The following is a 23,003-nucleotide window of genomic DNA, read 5'->3' as shown; positions in this document are numbered from 1 at the left end:
TGGTTGATAGGTGGGCTACCATCGAAAAACCTGCACCCTGTTGGTACAGCAACTGGAGGACAAACAAGATACCTTTAAGCATTTCAAACTTCTCACTGATTTTAAACATTCAAACTAGAGCAGGATAAATCATTCTATTGCAAAGGCTGCATCTCTCCAGAGATGCTAAAGGAGTCCAAATAGCTCTATTTAGAAAGAAATGCCTGGTCCACTCCTAAATTCTTGAAGTCTAAGAGGAGGCAAAAACCCCACGACCCTCACCTACCCCTGGAGTGTGAGATTCCTTCATCTCAAGTCCATCTTGCTCTAGTATCTCATCAATATGTCATCTAACAGGTCCCCAGGACAAGGAAACTTGTCTTCCTGCTATACCTGTAAAGCATCATGTAATTTTATATGAATGCTGCATTAAAATAAATTACTGTACGCTACTGTGTCTAAGGGTCTCAAACCCAGAAAATAAATCGCCCATCTCACTTTACAGCTTTACCATCGGCATCTTGAAGAAGTAGCTCATTAAGGAGTGAAGGAAGATGCAGGAGGGGGAGAAATCCAATTTCTAGCTTGCAGTATTTTGTCAAAACATTGATAACAATTTCTGCTATTAGTCTCTGTCAGAAATGCCAGAGCCATTACTGAAATGGTGTGGCCAGAGGGCACCCTGCATCACAGCTCACTGCGGAGTCTGAAACCCTTGAATAAACATTATAACGCACAGCAAAATTGTTTGTATTTGAAAGTTTTCGAGTAATTAAAGGAGCACACAGCTCTGTTGGTAGCAGACAGTCAAGCTGAAAGGAAAGCCCACCTTCTCCTTACCGTCTCCTAGCTAAATCAGTGTGCTGCGGTTGTTGTGGCAGCCTGCATCTATGCAGGCTTTGGTAGGGTTGGCTGAGCATACATTTCAGTATCTGATCCAAGTATCAAATTGCATCCACACGGGGTCCCTTGGAGCACACTGCTAGGATCCATGCTTTGCATTGGGGTGGGAATTCAACAAGCATTTATCCCCTTTCCACAGTTCCTTTCCTTATGCCAGGTACAGATCATGAGGGACAGCTGAGCTCAGCTGTACACCACCATGTCCACCACCAGCAGGTCAGGACTCAGATGCGAAGACAGAAGAGTGCTTGGATGGCAAGAAGAGAGGCGTCCACAGAGCTGTCATTCAAGATCAAAAATCTTGTCATTCCAAAGCATGGTAATTGTAATTTTTACATGGCTGCCTGTGTGCCTCCATCAGAACCATGTTCCTGAGAAGAAAAGACTCATAACATCTGTGAATGTGTTCCCAGTATTTACAAGCCAACAGCGATTTCTGATTTTTGTGTGGTTTAAAATCAAGGCCCTAGAGCTCACTTTCCCCAGGGATTTCTATAGGAGTTAGGAACTGAAAGGACATTGTGAATCTGGGTTTACCGCTGGCCTTCCTGAGCACAAAGGTACCCATCAACCACGACATCTAAGGAGCTTAAAACCTACTGTCTTTATTACTGACTCTTTTCTCTGTAAGTGAAGCAATGATTCACCTTTTGGGCATACTGCAAAAATTAGCTAATGTTTGGGGAGCATTTTAAAGATATAAAGTGTGGTAAAAATGCTAAGTATTATTATTGTTCTACTTTGTCTTCCACTTAAATATAAAGGGGGAGTGTACAGCTACTTCCCAAGTGTCTCCCAAGGGTGTTTCTAAAGCAATTATGTTGGCTGACACTGTCGAGCTTCAGAAAATGGAAACGATTCAGAGGCTGACCAATCAGCCCCTTTACCAGCAGATGAATCTAACAACTTCAAAGCTATTCATTAAGCAGTACTATGAATTGATTACATAAATTAGCATGCCGCTGACAAGGCAGGGAAGGGAGGAGAGGAAGGGAGAGGAGGCCGACATAACACATCCCTCATTTGGCAAAGACAGTGGTTATTAGGAGCCCAGAGCTAATGAAAGAGACAGATCCATTAGGCACGTGCCACTGCAAGGGATTGATTGCTCCCCCTGAAAAAGGGCTGCTGCTCTTGTTACTGGGGGATTATATTTGTTCTAGCTTGTTGATCCAGGGGTAACTCTGTCACATTTAACAAGAAAGTAGAGCTTGTAGAGAGAGGGGAGGAAGATGACAAACTTGCTTCAAAGCCATTATTGAAACTTTCTAAAACCAAGCAATGCAAGGCAGGTTGGGTTTGCTGTTAAAAGGGAAGACATGTGACGAGGATTTTCTGCCTGAAGCACCTATATTTGGGAGAATTAAAGACAGACCTATCGGGGACAGGTTTTGAATGAAAAAATCGGACAGGCGTGCTTGAACCCTGCTTCCAATGAAAACTGCCTGTCCAGGACTAGCACGACGCTAAGTCTCGTTACAAGCTCCCTTGAGCTTAGCAAACATGGATCATAGCCAAAAGGATTAGATCCTCTCGTGGAAAACCTCATTGGAACTCAGCTAGCTGCAGTGCGACCCCATCTGTCCATGCTGTTGCTTGGAGCTTGCCTTCCCCTCTGCAATAACCGAGGTGTTGCCCCTGTCTCAAGTTCCAACACACTATAAAATCCTTCACTCGTGTTTGGAGCCACTTTAATTTCAGGTGGGTCAGCCTTGAGCTGTCAACATCATCTCTCCAGGCAACGCAGGCACCGTTCACAGGGCAACTTCCTTCCACGTTAACCGGAGAGGGATTGAATAAAATGGTCTGATTTCCACGTTGTCTCTATGGAGCATTACTTCTTCCTTCAGGACTCTCTGGACACTCCTGCCAGTGTCACCCTCTCTAGTTTAGCCCAGAACATGCCTGTGTAACTCTAGGTACAGAGAAATTCCTCGTCTTCTTGTTAGAAGTAAGTTTTCCACCCATTGGAGTTGCTCCTGGCCCTGCATTAGGGGAAGATGGGTTGAGTCACCTTCCATTGCTGGTCTGTACTGCAGCATGATTTGAGTAATCTCTAATTAGACGGACGTAAGTGTGTTGTTCAGCCCTTCAGACCCTTAAGTATATGCTTAAATTAAGCACATGCTGAAGTGCTCTTCTGAATCGGGAGCCAGAGCAAGCTCGGACTGTTTTCTCCTGTATTTTGAAATTGTTGGAAACCATTATTCCACACGTAGCTCGGGCGCTGAAACTGAACAAAACCTCTCGGAAAAAGAAGCTCTTAAGCAAAAGGCACACCTTTATTCGGTCACGTTTTACCGCCAGCTGTCTGCTCGGGGAGTCAGATGCTGCTGGTTTTGTCTAGCAAAGGTTTGCACGCTGCAGGAGCATAACATTTGGTGGCTGACACTAATTAACAAAATATTTTGCACTCTTTAAAGAAGGAATTGATCTTTTAGGTCTGCAGCTTTATTACCAAAGAGGGAAGAATCCTGAATCTGATATCTGTTCAGATTTCTTCCAAGTTTGCAAGAAAAATGTTTTGTTTTAAGAAGGAAACCAGTCCCAAACTGGTGAGCGTCGTCCAGGGAACAGCCCTCCCCACTGGTTCAGATGGCTTGCTAGTTTCTGCTGGAGAAAAAGCTGGGCTTGATGGATCACCAAGAAAATCTATTATGGCAAATGAATGCTGATGGCAGCTGCACAAATTTAGACCAACTGACTTTTCTTGTTGCAATAAGAATTCAGAAAGATCAGAAACTACCAAAGCATCATTAAATTTGGATATTTGATGGAGCAGCTTCGTGCAACAATTGAACTTCAGAGAGGATTTTTCTGTCCTTCACCATTCAAGTAATTTGGTGGATTTGTTATTAACCAAGAAAAGCCAACCGGGATAGAGTATCATTCTAACTCTAGCTACCTAGGGATTACACAGAGCCTGCTGTATTATGCACTTGTTCCTTTGCATATTTCATTGACTCGGGGGGAAATATTAAAATTTGCAATTTCCATATTACCAGATTATCGTATGCTCTCCGATGATTGTTCTCTCTATTTTTTACGATCTGTCAATTTCCACACTATTTAAAAAGACAATTTGATTGCCTTAATGCCAGAAAAATCTCCTAGGTTATTTTCTTTTTTTTTTTCCTCAGCATAGGAAAGGCTATTTTTACGACTAGAAACCCATCATTACCATTCATTGAGCACCTTCTCTTGCCATTGCAGATAAACACTGAGTTTAACAGTTTTTAGCCTAGAAAAAAAAAATAAATAAAATTTCAAATCTGCTCCCAGGAAGTCTTTCATGTCACCATGGAGTGCCACATTAATAGAGAGTGTGAAATACAAGTGTGAAGTCTATGATATATCTATACCCTGTGCTTTTATGTGTCATAATATTTAGTTATCCACAACTAAGGAACTCACAAGATTGTTGAAGTGCAGTAAGCAGTACTTTGCACATTTTACGGACGGGGAGATGGAAAGATACACAAAATAGATGCAGTGGCTGGCAGGAGGTAAGGCAGCTCCTCATGTACAACTCTCCATACTCATCTGCCATCTTCCACATACAGCCCAGTGCCTTCAGATTTTATTAAAATGAGAATGAATTAATAAGGCCTGGATGAGGTAAAAGGCTTGATAAGAGGAAAGCAAAGCTTGTCAGCGACGAAACACATGTGAGGATTTTCATAGAATCATAGAACAGTTCAGGTTGGAAAGGACCTTAAAGATCATCTAGTTCCACCCCCCTGCCATGGGCAGGGACACCTCCCACTAGACCAGGCTGCTCAAAACCCCATCCAGCTTATTTTCCTACAATAATTAACGGTAGGAATTAAAGGTGGATTTGTTAGTTCCTTTTTTAAGCCTCAGTGTTAATACTTACTCCAAATGAAGCGCCCTTAGATTTATTTACACAAGGAACTGTTATTCTGGAGACAGAACAGCAAGGAGTGTCCTGAAACACCTGTTATGGCAGGGATTGCCCACAGGCCATCACCCTCCAGTTCTCTACAAACTTGAGCAAATCTCTTCAGTGTGGGGTGGGCTTTTGAGGGGCAATAAAGCCAATCGCTTTCATTATCTACCGTGCAAGATGCAGAGGCTTTCTGCAGATCGGATGATCCCCAGATAACCTGACAAAGCCAGTCTCCTGGGAGCAGGGGCTCTCTAGAAGGGCCATAGCAGAAATGGGTCTTGAGCTGCATTTCTTGAATCATGCTCTAGTGCTGCTGCCAAAAGACTTTTCATCGAAGGAAACCACAAAGTATGCACTCCTTGGGGACAAGTGTCTCTCTCATGAGATAAGCAGTAAGGATGGGAGACAAACTAATAGCAAAATACTCATCTCATTTTGGAAGTCATTGAGCTCTTCACAGTGATGTGTTCCTCTGGCATGGTTGAAACCATGTGGCAGGTCTAGAGGCTCTGAGCATCCTTCTAAATAAATGTCAGTGGAAAATTTACTCCTTTTCTGCTATTGGGGAAAAAAAGTTGTAGAGCCAGAGAGCAATATACCCATTCAAGCTCTTTTAAGTTTTCATTAGTTCCTAATGAAAGCTTTGCAGATGGAGGAGGCAGCAATTAACAATTAACAGCAATTAACAATTATTCCTTCTGCTTGCTTCCTGCTGGAAAAGGGAGACAATTAAAGTCTCTTATCATGTCCCTGCTCTCCTCCCTCTCTACCTTGGGAATTATATTTTCAGGAAATCATTTTATTTAGCAAAGTACCTGCTTTTGCTTGCAGTAAATAGTTACTGCCTTAGGGCCAGTTGTTTTTTTTTTCGAGATGCCTGAAGATACAGCTGAGTATTTCCTTCTGAAAACCCACAAGGTGCTTTTCTGTGTATGTAAATGTGCAAATAGTTGGTCTTGGTGTATGAGACGATAGGAATGATCAGAGAAACCAGGGCACAGTAATGGATTAAGACTAGTCATAGGGAAAAGAAGACAGTGAGTGTCAAAGAAAGAGGGAAGGAGAGGATTTAATTTATGAACAATATCCCAAAAAACAGGTTTTACTGTTAAGCCTAAGTCCATCCAGTCTTTTACAGTTGGAGATCCCAGGTGTGTTTCTGGAATGTGGCTCTGTTCCTCAACCTGTCTACCAGTGCTAGAGCAATGTGCTACTCTGGGAGATGAACCCCACCTTGCAGCAAGGCTTCTGAGGTTGGTTGAACACTCCCTTGAAACAGCTCTTGTCTCTGCAGCTCCTGTTGGAGACCTAGGACGCATCTGCCTGTGAATCTTGACCATATGGACATGAGCTAAGAAAACAATTTGTAGAGTTTAACATAAGGAGTCTAAGGCACTGGCTGGGTAAAAAAAAAAATAAATAAAAAAAGCAACACATCCCTGATGGGACAATAAAGGAAATCTGTCTCTGCTAGGCATAAATTTGTGATGCAGACAGAGATGTTCACAGCTGTCCAAGAATGAATTGAATGGAGAAGAGAGAGCTACGTGCTTAGGATATGCGGAGAAGAAATAAGATAATGTAGCATGACTGGCAGGGTACCAACTTGAACTGAAGTCCTTTTGGACTGGATGGTAGGACAGGTTCTCTAGAGATGGTGCTACGACTGTGGTGATTTCCATGTCTGGATTTGCGTGTGGGCAGAATTTTTTGTTAAAGGAAAAAACTTCCCTGGGAGACAAAATGCTATTTTTAAGAGTTGGTTCCAAGTATCTTTGATGTGTTGGCCACCTGGGCAGAAAGTGGTGAGGCTCTATGATGGGAGAGCAAATTTTACAAGAGCTTGTGTTAAAAACAATCTTCATTAAGGTGTTTTCTGTTAAGCAGAAGGGTACATCACAACTGGCCTGCAATGAAGGTTCTTGATTTCAGAGAGAAAAAAGTTGTTTTTTTTTTAATGTCAGTTATGTGAAAACTACTTGGAATGGAAGTAGGGAAAAAATATTAGGACTCCAAAGTCAACTAAATCAATTTTTATCCCCAAAGGAATTTTGTGGTGAGATTTCTCTGATGTCAAGTTTCCAAAAATTTAGATACATTGACTAAGTTAGTTGTCCTCTGGAGACATCTGTCTCCCTTTGTTACAGAAGACAATTCATCCTGTCTCAGGTAATGATCTTAAATAGATGAAAGAAACTGCCCTCTGGAGGTGCTTATTTTCTTCCTTGGCTACAGAATTAATTTAGATGTGGTGCATATGTTTGAAAAGCTAAAATTAAGTGATGTTGATAGACTATGGTGGGAGGAAATGAGAAACCTACGGGGGTTAGGGTGGGTTGGGGTTGTGTGGTGGTAAGGAAGTAAAGCATTAATTAGCAATGAAAACAACACCTCAAGACTATGAGCTCTTATGAGAACTGAGTAAGAATGGCTATATTTCGAGTGGTAACTTTGGAAAAATTTGTAAAATACATATATCACCAGAAACAACAGCCGCTAGCAAAGCAGCTTTTTAACACAATTGGTAATATCAGATATATCTGAAGCCATTTCCTACCACCCTGCAGAAAACACCTCAAAACTCCTTCCAAAACTTCAGAGTTCAGAACTATTTGGGTGCTCAAATTTAACTATGTGTTTATGTAACTAGATTGTTACAGAGCCCTGCTTTTCAGGTTTTTGGGGATGAGGAGAGGGAAATGGCATTTAAAAATTATAAAGAATACTTTAAAGGAGCAAAATATCACATTTCAAGCTTTCATCCAGCACAAAAGAGCGGATAACTGGTGACAAAACCGAAGTGAGGCCAGTAGAGAAAGGCTGGTTAGCTGTTACGGAGGAAATATGAGCAGGTCAGCAAAATGCCTCAAATCAGAGAGGTCTAAACCAACCTGATCAACCACAGAGTTACTCGTTTAGGTCTCAGAAACATCTTTGCATGGGTCTGCACGCAAAGTCATTAGGTCAGCCTCTCAGTGCATCACCTCCGTGTGGTTTCTTCCCATTGCTTCTGCATGTCTTTGAGGTATTGCTTTCAAATATGCAGCGAAATCATATATCTGAGATGGAGATCTGGATTTGGTCTTGTGGTGCTTTGCTTGGGTTATGCATGCTTGAGTGCAAGGTGAGCTGTGTGAAACACAGCATTTCACTTGCTCTGTCTGAGACATGAGGAAGTGTCTGCCCTTGTCTCTGGGACTACGGCAACTCCCGTACCTGAATTCAGTGTAAATCCATGTGCAACTGAAAAAGATGATCCTTTTCTCCTTTCCTTCCCAAGTGCTTATTCCTACCCTTCCCAAAATATTGGTGGAAGAGCTTGTGCATCCAGGCGTATAGATAGATTGGGAAAAAGAGCCAGCTGAGAGATAAGATGGCTTTTTAATGTGGGTTAGTCTTTAGCCAGATGAATTTCCCAACTGCCAAAATACTGATGCCAGCACAACTGAGGAAGAAATGGCGCAGGGAGCACTCACTGAAGCAGAGAGAGTGCTAGCACTAAGGTGACAGTATAACCTTGACTTGTGGGTTAAGTGCATTAAATTGTTCTGTGTTTACTATGGAGCCTATACGTAGGCAGTTATGACCAATAGATAAAGCACAAATGTTCATACTAACTCTTTCTCTCCTATAACTTCTTCACACCCCTATGCTTAGAAACTACCATGCTATTTACATCCAGAACAGACTGGGTGACTCAGGAAGAGATATTGTTGAATAATACTGCGTCTCACTAATACTGATCTGTGAATGTAAGAGATATCCTGTAATTAATCTTTTAGAAACAGGCAATTAATACTCCAAAGACTATAATTTATAGAGCTTCTGTCAACTTTATCATCCAGATCAGAGGATAAAAGATAGGGGTTGCAAGGATCTGAGAAGGAAACAGCCCACAAATCTTCACTGCAAGCTCAGCAGTGGGAAAGCTCACATTAAACTGCTCATCAATCTTAGGGGAGCTGCCTGGACCAGTGTGGTTATCACCCCACACATTCCTCCAGAGACACAGACAACAAAAGAGGTGTGGACCTTGGTTGTCTCACTGCGGCTAAAGGAAGCCTACATGTGGCTGTCTACGAGCATGTCGGTGTCTATCATCGCTTCTGGTACAGTCAGTGGAGATGTACAAGCAGATATCAGGATGCACCTTGAACGAGATGCCTCTCCATAGGTGTATAACACTATCTGAGAGACCCTAAAATGCCACCTCCAGTTGCTGCTCCAAGAAGGCATGACTTTTCCTTGGATTTGTCATCCCATTCATGTCTTGGACGCCCTGGGGTGATCACTAGCTCCAGCCATGGCTGGAGTCAGGTGAGACGCCCTCTGCCCAGGCACCTGAAAATTAAATACCACTCATCCTAGCACAGTCCTTAATGGCTGCAGGTTTCCTGGTTAGCCCAGACGTCCTTGTTCTCAGCTCATATAAGGCAAGCCTGATCTGACTCTTCTCTGGAGTCAGAAAGGATGAGATTTCTCAAGAAAATGCACAATGCTGTATCCTCAAGCCCTTTTCTCTATACTCTGATCAGCCAGACTTCCTTTTGCCTGCTCTTTTCTGCTCCTAGTCACATCTTAAAACCAGGGTGGTCATCACTTAGTGCAATAACTAAGGGAAGTACCACCAAGTTGCAGGCTGAGGTGTCCGCTTTGCAAACTAAGATTTCCATCAGTATTATGTCTGCAGTGTAAGATAGTGTCTAGGAAATGTTTTTCCACCTTTTCTTTCCAGCTCTGCATTCTCAGAAATGTCACTAAATTTCACCATTATTTCAAAATTTAAAGTCCCTTTCTTTCCACTTCTAAAAATTCAGCAAATTATTCACTGGATTATCTAAACCAAACCTGTCTTCACGTGCCTGTCAAGAATACTAATATACAAAAAGGTGCAACAAATTCTTCCTTGTCTAATGCACTATCAGTAACAATTAAAGATAGATTTATCTGAAATAAGTTACAATTCAGAATGTCTTTTCCTATTCTACATTAAGGGACTCATCTTCAAAGCAATCTGCACAAAATCCTATTAACAACAATAACAGAATTTGTGTGAGTAACTCCCCAAACACCACTTTGAACATTAAGCCCTTTACTTAATTCACTATCAGATAAAAAAATGATCTAAGGAAATGCAAAGACTTGATATTCTGGCGTGTGTTTCACAATGGGCTGGAGACTTTCACACACAGAGACACACGCACGCACATCGACGCTGCAGCTTAACAATTGTAAATGGAAACAAAAAGCTGTTTCTTATTAAAGGAATTAAATAGAAAAAGAAAAAAAAAAGGGAAAGAAAAAGCCCCTAAAAAGCAACTTCAAAATGCCTGTGCAATAGCAGCTCCATTCCCAGAAGAGAAATAAAGCTTTGAAACACATTTCTGAACATTTTGTATTGGATTTCAGAGGAATCATGTGAGAAAACAATATCCCCTAATATTGGGTGCATCATCCAGCAGTCTGCAGGTTATTTCCAGCCTCTTCACCACTCTCCATCTCTTCTCCTTCCCATCCCGTTGCCTACCCCATCAGGCACTAGGCATCCTGGATGGCCCCAGCTCCTTTTAAAGTGAAAGGAAAGACTGTCTTCACTCTATAAGGACCAGACTCCTACACATAGGAGCTTTGGTCATTGCTGCATCTGTACCTCTTGGTGAGGACCCTTTTTGAGATCTGTGGACACAAACTTTTATGATTCTATGATTCTTGGTGAGGACCCTTTTTGAGATCTGTGGACGCAAACTTTTTTTCCCACCTGCCTCATTGCCAACAAATATTTGGGCCTGTACCAGTTCCTTTCTGCCCTGCCTTCCCACAGCACCAGTGTCTTCTTACAGTAATTCAGATTTCACCCAGAAACACCATGACCAATGTACCATCTCAACTGCCCTCTTAGGGGCACAGTGTTCCAAGCCACCTGAAGGAGAGGAAAGGTTTTAAATTGGCTTTTGAGGTGCACTGGAGACCCCTACGCAGGGGAAATGGATTCCCAATTTTGCACTGCTATGCTGTGTAAGGACAAGAACATCCTGGTCATCAATGGTTAATGTGCTGAGAGAGGACAACAGGACTTTCCTACTGGAAAGAGGTACATGAGTTTATTCCACATTCTTCCAATATCTTGCAAGTTGAAGATATTACTTTATATATTACTTATAATAACACGGGCTAAAAAGTTAAGTCAAGCTCCAAGGCACCAGCAGTTGTAGATACTTGAGAAGCACAAAACAAAATGAGGGATTTTTCCCTCAAAGAGGTGATATTTTAGGGCTTTAATTCAGCTTAACATAGGTCCCTTTTGGCATCTATACTAGAGGCAGAGCAGTCCTCAGATGGTAAGCAGATTCCCAGCTCTTCTCTCCTTTTGTGCTTGTCTCTTAATATCCTCATGAAATCAGATGATTTTCTTGGCATGAAAATGAGATACCAAAGGCCTGTCACTCAGAATCAGGGCATTGAGCGATTGTAGTTGGGGACCTGCTGGGGACGCTCCTTGGCTAGGTAAATTCCTGCTGTGGAGGCTGTAAAGTAGAAAGCTGCACTGGTACAATGCAATTCAGGTCAAACATCCACCCAGGAGCTCAGGAGATCTTGCAGATTTCTTGTGCAAACTCAAGCTTAAAGATTTACAGTTTGGATCTTGGAGGATCCTTCCAACTATAAACAAAAGTGAACTTCAGAGTAATGGTTGCATTTTGATGTGGTGATCTCCCCTGACACACTCTTCCCTAGAGACATATGTGATCTCACCTTAAATCAGTGGGAACAAGGTTCCTGACTGCTGCAAGGTCTCCAGGTCTTGGTGACAAGTCCATGAAAGTATAATAACACTTTCCTGCCCTGAAAAAGTCCTCGCCTTTTGCTATGTCTCATCACGAGAGACTGCAAATTGCCTTCGCAGGGAATATCTCCCGAGTGCTCTGCACGTGTGTGAGGAAGGTTTACAGAAACAAGTTGTTCCTTCTATACATCCAGCTGATACACATGGAAAGATAGCGTGGGCTCTCCAACAAGTGGGCATAGTTCACATCTGAAATAGCAGCAGCAAACCTCAGACTAAGCACACACCAACAGCAGTTGTTCCAAGTTTAGCCTAGTTATGTCAATTAGCTGGAAAATTTCATAGAAACGCGTGGATGCTGTGTAGTTAATGTCAGTAAGAAGACTCATAAAGAGTGCAAAAATGAAGCTGATTTGGGGAAATCGGTTCAAATGGTACCTAAACATTCAAATATGAGAAAGCTTCACTTTTTCATAGAAGTAAGGTTAGGAGATTTGTATCTATTCTTAAGTTTTGTGGTGAGTGCAGTCAAGGTCCCTGGTGTTTGGTTTGGATCTGTTTGCTTTCCTTTCTTTCTTCTTTTCTTCTAGTTCTCTCCCTTTTGCTCTGTGCAGACTCCACATATGCATGAAAAACTTACATTGACTCTTACGGAAGTTTTTTAGGCTTACATCTGTTAACAGAAGAGGGGTCTTAAAAGCTCTGTTTGGAGCAGAGAATAAAAGATTGGGGTTAATCCTGGGCTGAGTCAGGAAAGTGGTTTATGTCTTCTCCTGGGAACAAACAGCAGGTTCCAGAGAGCCATCACCTTGGAAATTCCACCTAGGGCAGAATCACCAAGAGCTAATGTAGAGCTAAGGGCTCCTCCTAGCTCTCTCTCTAGCTGGTGGGACTTGTCCACTCAAGGAGACTATACTGTCATGTCTGGAAGGGATGCATGCTCAAGCATTCCCATCTCATGCCCATCATAGGTATTGCATTCCCTAAAATGGCATGGGAGAGTGTCCAACTGATTCAGAAGCATTTGAGCTTGAATGCCAATGAAGCCCATCTACTCCTCTTCATGGCTAACAGCTCTTCCTCAACTCACCTTTAGGCATGGCGAGGCAAGCCCTACTGTTTAACCCTTGCAGCTTTGTATTCTGACCTTCTGCTTCAGACAGCGTGGCTGTGAGTTGCCTGGGCACAAGCTGGGAGCTCTACATTACAAAGCTTTGTTTCCCGACATGACTTATCCAGAGACACAGGCACAACGATGGCAGCACTAGGTATTGCAGGGAAGTTGACAGTAGTACCATCATCTGCTGTAACCTCCGGATCACATGCTCTACTTCCCCAACTAAGGACTCATGATGGAAATTATTATCACAGTTTCTCACTTGAAAGCTAATCCATCTTAACTGTGAATGTTCTACTTTTACTTTTATTAATTGCTACATTAATCACTAGTCATATTGAGCTTTTCAAAACGAAATGGATATTCAATGGCAACATCAGCTCTGTGGCTTTGCCTGGGAATATTATGCTTCATCATCCAAATGCCGTCAATTTTTTTTTATATGCTGTACAAGTGCTGGGGAATCTCTTGTTGCTGGAGGTCTTATTTTGACACCCATCCGAAGGTCAGGTTAAACAAATGCCAAATAAGACTAAGATTCGTCTAATTGGTCCTGCCTTGTAGAGGGGAAAGAGCCAAGCTGACACCTCAAGGTGTCCTGCAGCACTGTTTTTCTCTGGGTTGAAGATTTTATGACTTATTAGAGAAGACAGTGTAATTACAACTTCAGCTGAGATGCAGTTATAAAATCAACTTATGGTAATTGAGTACAGACACTATAGGAAGAGGTGTATCATTCTTAAGTAAATGTTGTAGCAGTAGAGGGACTTCGAGAATTGTTGAATTTCACTGAAAGGCATGAATCTTGAAATTAAAAAAGCAATAACAATGCTAACAAAAGTAGAAGTAACAGCAACAATATGGTTATTAAAAGCAATTATTTGTCTTGAAAGTCTAAAAACCTTAGGAATTAAATATAACTACCTACTTTTTTTGTTCATTCTGTATGCAGAAAAGAAAGGTGGTGTTTCCTCATAAACCTGAAAATCCAACTTTATTTTTGTAGGTGTTTTTTTATGGGGTAGTTGGCTACGTGACATACTGCTGCTTAAGTGAATGCTTCATTGTGTCCACTAATCAGCTGAAATACCTAAAATCTTTCCCAAATTAATTGTGCATGAAAAACTGCAACGTTAAAAATGGAGGCATCTTCAAAATCTTGGCCTGTGATGTCAGAAACAAGGCTGGTAGATCTTTTTTCCCTAAGGAAATTATATACGGCAACTATATTTCATGTGTTGGTCATTAATTTCAAGGAGCTCAGTTGGAATATCTTGCCCGCGTTTTACTAAAATCACTTTGCACTACATTCTTCAAGAATTAGCTCTTTGCAGAGCTCTGAGCATGTCTTCCCTGAGCTGGGGCAGAAATTTAAAAAACAGTGTCTGACCTTTGCATTACTTTTAAATGACTATGTAATAAGCTGCAGGGAGATACATGGATTTATTTTCACCTCTGAATTCTGAAGAATATCATAAACCATTCAAGCTTTTGCTCTTTTAGTTTTATGTCGCCATCAGACTTAGCTCAGAATTATTTCCCTGCATAAATCCTTCCCATTCTCTACATCACCTTTCAGTGAGGAATTCTGTGGTCCACCAAGCCATACGTCAACACATCACGATCCGTTGGCCTCACGCTTTATTTTTAAGGCTGTTTGGACAGGTCACTTCTCTGACTACCTACACTTTTGTCCTTCCCAAAGCATGGGCTGTCACTACAGTGTCATAATGACTAACACAGAAGGATTTCCATCTCAAGACTTTGTTGACATTGTAAAAGAAACCAAACCAACTTTCCAGTGGTTTGATCCTTCTGCATCGCTACATCCTTCCTTACCTGTTGATCATTGCATTACCTTCATTCCCGTCTTTCACCCCTGCTCTGGTCACTCTCCTAGAAGGTCCTCAGATGTTCATGTGTCTCTTCACTCACCCACCACCTTTCTTGTTTCATGTTCTGCCATACTGCTCCTGGGAAGAACTTGCAGTCACATAAACCCAAACCCTACAGAGGCTGCAGCTTGGCATCTGTGGAGAGTTGAACCGGGGAAACTGTGTTGCCCCTCCCTAGAGGTTATGGGGCTCAGCGAGGACAGGAGCATGGTCAGGGCAGCTCTGGCACATTCATTAGGGCTGGGGTGTGGAGCATGCAGAGCGCATAGATGGGGGGACACACCTCTGCTTAGACAGGAGCCTGCACTGCCTGGAAGGCATGCCATTGTGTGCACAAGGTGCTCTGAGGGATGCCACCACAGCTGATGTCTATCTATGCCCGTCCATGCAGACAGGCTACTGGCTCAGCTTCACCCTCTCTTAGTATTAACCTAAATTAAATAGTTGACCTTTTCCAGATGTCCTCCAAAGGCACTGAAGAAAGGCAGCTCCCTAGGGTGATTCAACTTGGCCAACGTAAATCTCATTGCAGGTGCTTCTTTCTAGGGACAAAAAGGGAGTCTCCAGAGGTGCCTCTGCAAGTGTCTAACACCAAAAGGGACAAATCCAAATTGGCCTGTCCTAGAAGATGCATGAGGTCACTCAAGATGGAGCTAAATTAGTATTAGCAGTGAAGCCAAGCAGATGGCTTTCTCACCTTACCTCCTCAGGGACAAACAAATACATCAAAATGCAACTCCTACTGCCCAGTCAAACAAAAAATTACCCTGGAGAGAGATATGATTAATTGTTACTTTATTAACAACGTGGCTTACAATTGTTTCAAGTAAAAAGGGGATTTATTTCATTTTGAATAAAAATTAAAATATAACTCTGAATATAGATTTTCACTTATTTACATGAAAACATATATACAGAATAGAATCTTACAGCAAACTAACAACATGCCCTTTGCCCTGTGAACTTTAAAAAGTAAAAACACCAGCATTGATTTATATGTATATATATACATATACTTATACACACACACATATATACATATATATATATATATACACACACACACACACATACACATATATTTGTAACACACCAAAGGGATTATATACACAAAGTTTGAATCAAACCTTCAGTACAAACTGGAATGCAAAACAATTCAAAGGCTTCCAATGTGCGTCACCATGAGTGGACCATAACTGCTGGTTGTGGAGCTAACGTCTGCTGTTCCATAAGCGAGAAGGTGGCTTAAGTGCTTGCCTTGTCCTACCATGGTACATGAGAAGACTCAACTCCCTTCAAAGCCTGTAATTGAGACTTTCGCCTCTCTTGGACCATGCTGCAGTGACTGCCTGGCTGTACTTGGCACCCCTGCCTCTGTACATGAACGTGTCATGACACCATTCCGCAGGTGAGTGTTTTCTAGCAAGCAGGTCCCTGAAGGTGAAGGCTGCTGCAATAACTAAACGTGTCAGCACAACCTGACCGGCTTGGGTGGAATAGGGATTGGGAAATATAATGCGTACATTTATAAGCAGATATAATGTCCATGATCTTCAGTGAGACCAGAACAGCAACGAGTGGGTGGCCTGACTTGGGAATGATCATTTTCACCCTGTCACATCATAACACAAAGCAGAGTGTTTTGTAGACCAACAACCTCAACTCAGGGCAATGTCACCTATTTCTATGGGACAGAGCTCAAGTTTTATCCCCTGACATTTCCTATGGAGGTCTGAAAGGTGAAAGAGGAGGTTCTTCAGCCCCCAAGCCCAGAAGTCAAAGTGTACAAGGTAGAAAAAAGGTCCAGGGAAGAAAAACTGATTTTTCCCTAGTATCTGGCCAAGGAGCCTAGAGCCACCTGAGCCAAACCCCTGTATCTCCACCAGTGAAACAAAATATGAACCTGCAAGAATTGTAGCTCCGAGTGTATTGCCAGCTTTTTTCCTCCCTCTCACCTGGCCGCTGTTAGGACTCAAAGCATCTTTGCTATGAACAAGACACAAAGAAACCTTCAGGAATGATGCTCATGGACCATAGCTGGCACTTAGGGACATGGTTTAGTGGTGGACTTGGCAGTGTTGGGTTTACAGTTGGACTCAAAGATCTTAAAGGTCTTTTCCAACCTAAATGATCCTATGATTCCCTGTTCTCAGAGGTCCCTCTCCACAAAGGTACCTCAAGGCCAGAACTCCAACCTCTCTCCTTCCCCGAAACCCTCTTTTCCCTCTCCCACGCCCTTGACAGACATGGAGGCCAGGAACATCTGTGAGTAGGCAGCACACATATCTCCTGCATTAGGCTACTTGGGCTATGTGACCTACCTAGCAACAGCATCTGTCCCTCCACAGTGAACTGCAGGGAGGATCTGCCCTCCAGGTTGCACGGATAACTCCTTCAACAAGGTGTTGAGATCTCCTTGTCTCACCTGACCAAAGTGCTTGTCAACAAAACACCTCTGTGCTCATCCATAGTGTGATGACAGATAAAAATGTATTTTGCTGGTATGCTGTGCCAGGGGCCATTACAGAGGCTGGAGTTTTAAATCATGAGAACGAGACCTTTTTCAAGGTAAGAATTCACATGAAAGACTAAAACAAGAGAAAGGCCATGAGTATTTAAAACTGTCCCATGTAGTTTTTGTACAGTTCACGTGTCTTCTTCTGAACGAGAATTCCAGTGCATGGCACTAAGCCATTGCAAAAACACTCCTCTTCTGCAGGACGGATGACATTTAAAGGACTACTGGGCTGTAAAACTCTCATCTTTGATGACTGGCTCATATTCTAAATCCAGCCATTAAGATCATTTGCACTTCTTGATGGAGTATTGTACCAAAGAATAAATGAGAATATTAAATGCTTCTGCTCCTTTATTGGGATTTCACGAGCACCTCGGGACATGAGCCCTCTCTTGTTAAGTCTGGCAGATTTCAGCTGGATTTCTGCCTGCTAGAAGGAGGGGGTTAAATTTTATGTTAATTAACTGCACACTTTTTGACTTCTAAGTGAAATAATTTGGTGAAGATCTGGTCCCACAGCCCACACATCTGTGGGGGCCCTTTCACTAACCTCAGTTACTTCTGGACCAAATCCTGAGCAACAGATTCCCTTAGTTCTGGGTCAGCTGTTGTGATGAAGAGTATTATTGAGGGAAAAATATGCATGCACCCACATTTTGAAAGACTTTTTACATAAATATACTGTATAAAACTTCTCCAAAACTCACATGATGGGGGTGGTGGTGGTGTGGGAGGGGTGTATTTGCTGAATGTATCCAAGTTGAAAATCTACAGCCACAAGAAAAAAAAAAAAAATCCTAATGCTTAAGACATTGCTGATTACAGAAAATATTTCCTGGAGCAGGGAATCAGCTTTGTAATCCCAAGCAATGGAAAATACAGCGTGACATATCTTAGCACCAAAATGGAGCCCTTGAGACTATATTTACCCACATGTAATAAAGCTGGTTTTAATGGTGTTCAGTTGCAGCATGTTCTTCTCTTTTGGCACTTGAATTTGGAAATGGGAGGAACAGTCTGAGTTCATCATTTTCCAGACATGCTGCACCAGAAAAGCAAAAAGTATTTGAAGTGCCCTGATGGTACTGAGCTTCTAAAACACTGAGATGGCACTGCAGCTCTGCCAAAATCAATTTTGTGCCCTTCAAAGACCAAGGCAGGCTTTTCAGGTGACCAAATGTCGATTATGGCAGCCCAACAGTGTCTGGATTGCCTTCAAAGAGCTGAGATAGTGTTTGCTCTACACCACATGACGGGGGCCTGTGAAAGGTTGAAGGTGAAAGCCAAGGAATGGTGACTTTCCAGTTTAAGGCAAATTAGCTGTTAACCCATAGTGAAATATTAATGGGGTGTCTAACTTACTGAGAAACTCTGTAAATCCTAGCAGACATTCAAATACCTCTGACAGTGTGGGTCAGGCCATCTCAGCTAGGACACGCATCTGCTGGATGCTTCACTAAGGACAGGGTGTGTAACCATTTGCCCTGATTTCAGTCGTTACTGAGGGCACACAGCATTTCTAAGAGGTTTTCTGAACCCTGCAGGACCGAACTATCAAGGGCTATTGCATATGGTTAACACGGTGGAGCTGGAGTCCCTGAAATCCTTCTCAGAGCTGAGAGGCCATCACGCCTCTGAGAGGTAGAAAAGACAGGGTTTGGTCATCCTGGTGTTGAGAAAAAAACCATGAGCGTGGATGGGAGCTGTGTGTTTGAGCTGGAAAGGGAAGAAGAACTCAAACCAAAGAGAGCATTTTTCTACAAGGTGGGAGAGGAGCATCCATGACAGCAGCAGGAAGGCAGGACAACCATGGACGTTCCCATAAATTAATGATTTAATCCGATCTCAGAGACTGGTGCTTTTGGGCTGCAGACTGGGAATTGGCTGATTCTGTCAGGGGACTGGGAAGGGAGCAGGGACCTGCCCATGCATCTGTTCAACCTGATTGAGTGCAAGATCAAAAGAAGCCAGTGCAGATGAAGATGGGCAGGTACCACACACTCTTCAATCCCCATACTTTTGCTCCAGAAATGCCCATCTTTGGTTCTATGCCTGAAGAAAGGCCAGAACAGGTGCCTGCACACCCTTCTTGTGGGAGCAAAGTGGTCTGTGTGAATGTGCTGAAGTTCAACATCCAACAGCCCAAGAGCAACAGCACGGTTGCTTCTCAGCCCTTGCTAATGATCTTGGGTAATCATTAGTTCAGCATTTCACAGCGGTGGCCTTTTGTAGCTGATAACACAATAAACTTCAGACCTGGATGACAAATTCAGAACAGGGAGGGGAGAAAACATGGCTTCACCAGTGTCATCTGTGTATCTGTGAAGTTGCACCGTCTCTGAATTTAACTCAGAATTGTGGCTGGACCAAAAAACACTTCCAGTGGCTTTTACTTCTACACTGCAAAGTGATGTTTGAGCCCAACAAGATCGGGTTTAGAACATCTCCTTTGAAGTACATTACTCCAAACCTTTGATAATGTTCCAGAATTGAAATGAAATCCAGGCAAGAGTAAGTAGTTCCCTCTGATCTCTGTCAGCAAAAATCCAAACGTACCGTCCAGTTAAACTACGCACAGTCCATTTTCCACTTGCTTAAGGAATTGTCTAAGAAGTTCAGCTCCAGCTTTTCTGGAGGGCAATCAGTGCAACAGTCAACAGTAGCCCAACCCCCTGTTTCTTCCCAACCTGCAGGCTAAAAGAAATAATAAAGCATTTACCACCCAAGGTAATTTTAGACTAAAGATTTCAGGTTATCATCTTCTCTGAAAGGACAGAGAGTGATAAATGGCATGACACTGAAAAACAATAAATTGAAAGACAAATGGTGAGGAGAGAGAAACCTGAGGAAATAAAAGAGCCGGCGCGAGCTAAAATCAAAAACCTTTTTTTTTGTTTTGTTTAATAGGCGAGTTTTAAATACGATTTAACTTCCCTGAACAATCAGTAAAGACTCCCATGTGCTGGGCTCAATGCTTCACCCATCCCCTGCGTAGCCAACGTCAGAGCTTGTTGCTCTCAGAGTCTGCGGCTGCCTGCTCCCCGACCGTGCCTCCATGAGTAGTTAGCTGCCATAGGAATATCTACAGTTATAAGGTTGATGGAGAAAACAATGACGTTTTTGCAATGTGTCCCAAAAAGCGTTAAATGTCTGTGACAAATTCCAGTGGCCAGAAACTCCAAGAACATCAGAGCAGCAAAGGATGCTCAGAAGGTGGTGGATGTAGTAAGTGAGGGATCAATGCTGGGATGCTGTTAAGCAAATAGTCATTCTGCGTCCCTTCCTTGAAATGTTCTCAATACACCAGTTCTCCTGACAGCAGTCTTTTGGGAGCTATCTCCTGCTGACAGACGTCACACCAGCCATTGGAGGGACTGGGCTGAAGCAAGGAGGAACTCCCTGTTTTTCTCAGCTGTGGTCTCATGTTGCTGGGCACAATCCTTTTGTCTTCAGATATAGGACAAGGAGCAACATTTCTGGGGACCCTCAGAGGGATCCAAAGTTGTTATCAAACCAGTTGCATTGACACAGTCCACTGCTACCGCCAGTAGGAAATTCAGTTTAAAACCCAGTTTTTGAATGTCTGCACCACTACAGCGCCCCATTCCTGGATTTCTGAGGAAAAAGAAGAAAACCATTTGATGGCACCACTTTTCCCTTCAGTTGATTAAAACTTGAACAACAAGATCTTCAGTACAAGACAACAGCTGAGAACAGATCCAGTCCTGCTGATCTCCCACGCAGGAAAATTTCTGACGGTCCCAGGAGTTGGCAGGATCTGGCCCAGCCTGCAGCGGTTGCTCCCATCACAACCCTCAGTGGCAAATCAGGAAACTCACTGCAAGAGAGACTAGAAAGTCCCCAGTGACACATGGCAAACAGAGTCAATACTTCCTCCCTAACACATGCTCTAGGGCAGGTTCAGATATAGTCCAGAATATTTATTTCTGAGGCTTTCCTTCTTTCATCCAAAGAATTTAACGAGGAAACTGATGAGGGAGAAAGCAGCAGCTAGAGCCTGGTGTTGGTCAGTAGGTTTTTCTGAGCACACTGTGGTCAGTGGGATTATCTGATCCAAGTTTGCTGTCACCATATGGTAAGTTCCTGAGGTGGGGGTTATCTGGCCATAAGCGTTGCCTTCAGATTTAGGGCTAGAAATGACATTTCTTTTTCAAGACGTCGTCACTGAGTGGGCTTTGGCATCACAGTGTTGTAACAGAGCTGTGTACAGTTTCCAAGCTGGGTTCCCTGAGGCCAGGAACCAGGGGCCTGTTTATGGTTTGAGAACAAAAGCCTGCCAAAGTCAGCTGTTTCCTATGAAATCAGGTTAAAACTCAGCACGAACCCCCCAGTCTACTTTTTGAGGGAGGGATTCACTTGCACCTTAAAGTCAGAGCGAAATTCAGACTTGGTCCCAGTCTGGTTCTTGCTCTTGGGGGGATTTTACATCACTGTGATGCCACCAACCTCTGCAAAGTTACAGCAAATTCAGGCTCAACACGTGGGACTAATGGAGTCATATATCCCTGCTAAGTAAAGGGGAAATACTTCTATAAATACAACTGAGGCAAACCCAAGGTGTCTGACCCATTTCTTCACCCTCCCCGATGCTCACTCTGCTTGGCACGAAGCAAGCCCCCAGTTTCACTGGTAAGGGTGGCACTGGGACAATCTGTGGCCTTTATATAGACTGCGTTGGGCCAGGTCTGGTCTAAAGCACCCTGGCATACACAGCCTGAAAACACTGATGCTTTTTATTCCCACCTAGCAACCAGATTCATGAAGGTGCAAATGAAACCAGCATTCACTCAACAGTGATTCACTCATCATTAAATCTGAATAACCCTATTTTTTTTTTTTCCACCCCATGGGGCTCAAAGCCAGGCCTTTAAAGTGACTTGGATTTAAGAGGATGGGCTTGACCATGAAAGCTTTCATGCATGTTCCTTTACAAGAACACAGCACTGTACAGACCCCATCACAGAGACGTTCAGCTTATTGTGCACAGCCAGCATGGCTCAGGACGCGTTACTGCGCACTCGGTCTTCTTGCAGCCCTGTCAGTTTGCTGCAGCTTTGTCTGATACCGTGGGTTGAGTCCTCTTTTACAAATCACTCAGGAATAACAAACTGTATATGACTGGTATAACACTTTTTCCTTTTGTAAGACTGGAGAGGTGGGAGAAAAAAAGCCCATCGATCACCAAGATCAAATTTGCAGTAAACCCCAAGTGATGCTGCAAAGGATCACTTAACATTTCAATATGAAAGAAGCGTGGCAGAGATGGCTAAAAGAAGTGTTCATGTCCAGAAACTGACCTAGACAAACCATCACCATCCAGAAATGTCCGACCCTTCTCCTTGGGAATGTGTCTGCCATCGATAGTTTTGTTTTAATGAACAACAAACCATCTGATCTGTGCTGGCCTTGCACCACTGCGTAACGAGTTGGTGAGGCTCACAAGGAGAGACGCCAGCAGTCTTTCACTGTGCTTTACAAGTACAGAAAATGAGTTCAATTTGTTGCTAGTTTTTTGTTGTGGGTTTCTTTTTTTCTTCCAGTGCTTCCAATTCCACGTGTTCTTGGAAAAGAAAAGGGAGAGGGGAGAAAAAAAAACCTTGAACGAGTTGAAATGTTAAAAAAGAGAGGGAACAAGAAGGAGAACAGAAAGAAATGGAGAAGTGCAGTCAGTTGGCGTATTGTGCATAGAAAGCAACTTTTACTCGCTCAATCTGGTGACACAGTTTGATGGCGGGACCAAGCTTCAGCTCCATGCATTCTTGCACTGTTGGCAGCGTCAGCAACAGAAGGGCTTGGCCATCGATGTCCTGGTGAAGAAAAAAGACAGGGAAATGTTTTTGTTTGTGGATTCTGGAGGGCAGAAAGAACAACTAGTT

The 23,003-nt window shown here is 43.0% G+C and overlaps 1 protein-coding gene across 2 annotated transcripts in view; it reads right to left on the bottom strand.

Annotated features, from left to right (window-relative positions):
* Positions 1-15,408: 15,408 nt before the first annotated feature.
* Positions 15,409-23,003, bottom strand: part of SFMBT2 (Scm like with four mbt domains 2) — a 127,367-nt gene continuing 119,772 nt past the window's right edge. The window contains exons 21-22 of one of the 2 annotated variants that reach the window (XM_054185975.1): positions 22,830-22,934; positions 15,409-22,687 (exon numbers count right to left, since the gene is read on the bottom strand). In XM_054185975.1, the coding sequence (XP_054041950.1) occupies positions 22,499-22,687; positions 22,830-22,934 (294 nt within the window). In that variant the 3' untranslated portion in view covers positions 15,409-22,498. Of the gene's footprint in view, positions 22,935-23,003 lie in introns of both variants that reach the window. The other variant, XM_054185985.1, reaches the window with a different exon arrangement.

Source organism: Rissa tridactyla, chromosome 1 (assembly GCF_028500815.1).
Source record: "Rissa tridactyla isolate bRisTri1 chromosome 1, bRisTri1.patW.cur.20221130, whole genome shotgun sequence".
Lineage (NCBI taxonomy): Eukaryota > Metazoa > Chordata > Aves > Charadriiformes > Laridae > Rissa > Rissa tridactyla.
This window is presented reverse-complemented; position numbering and strand designations above follow the sequence as displayed.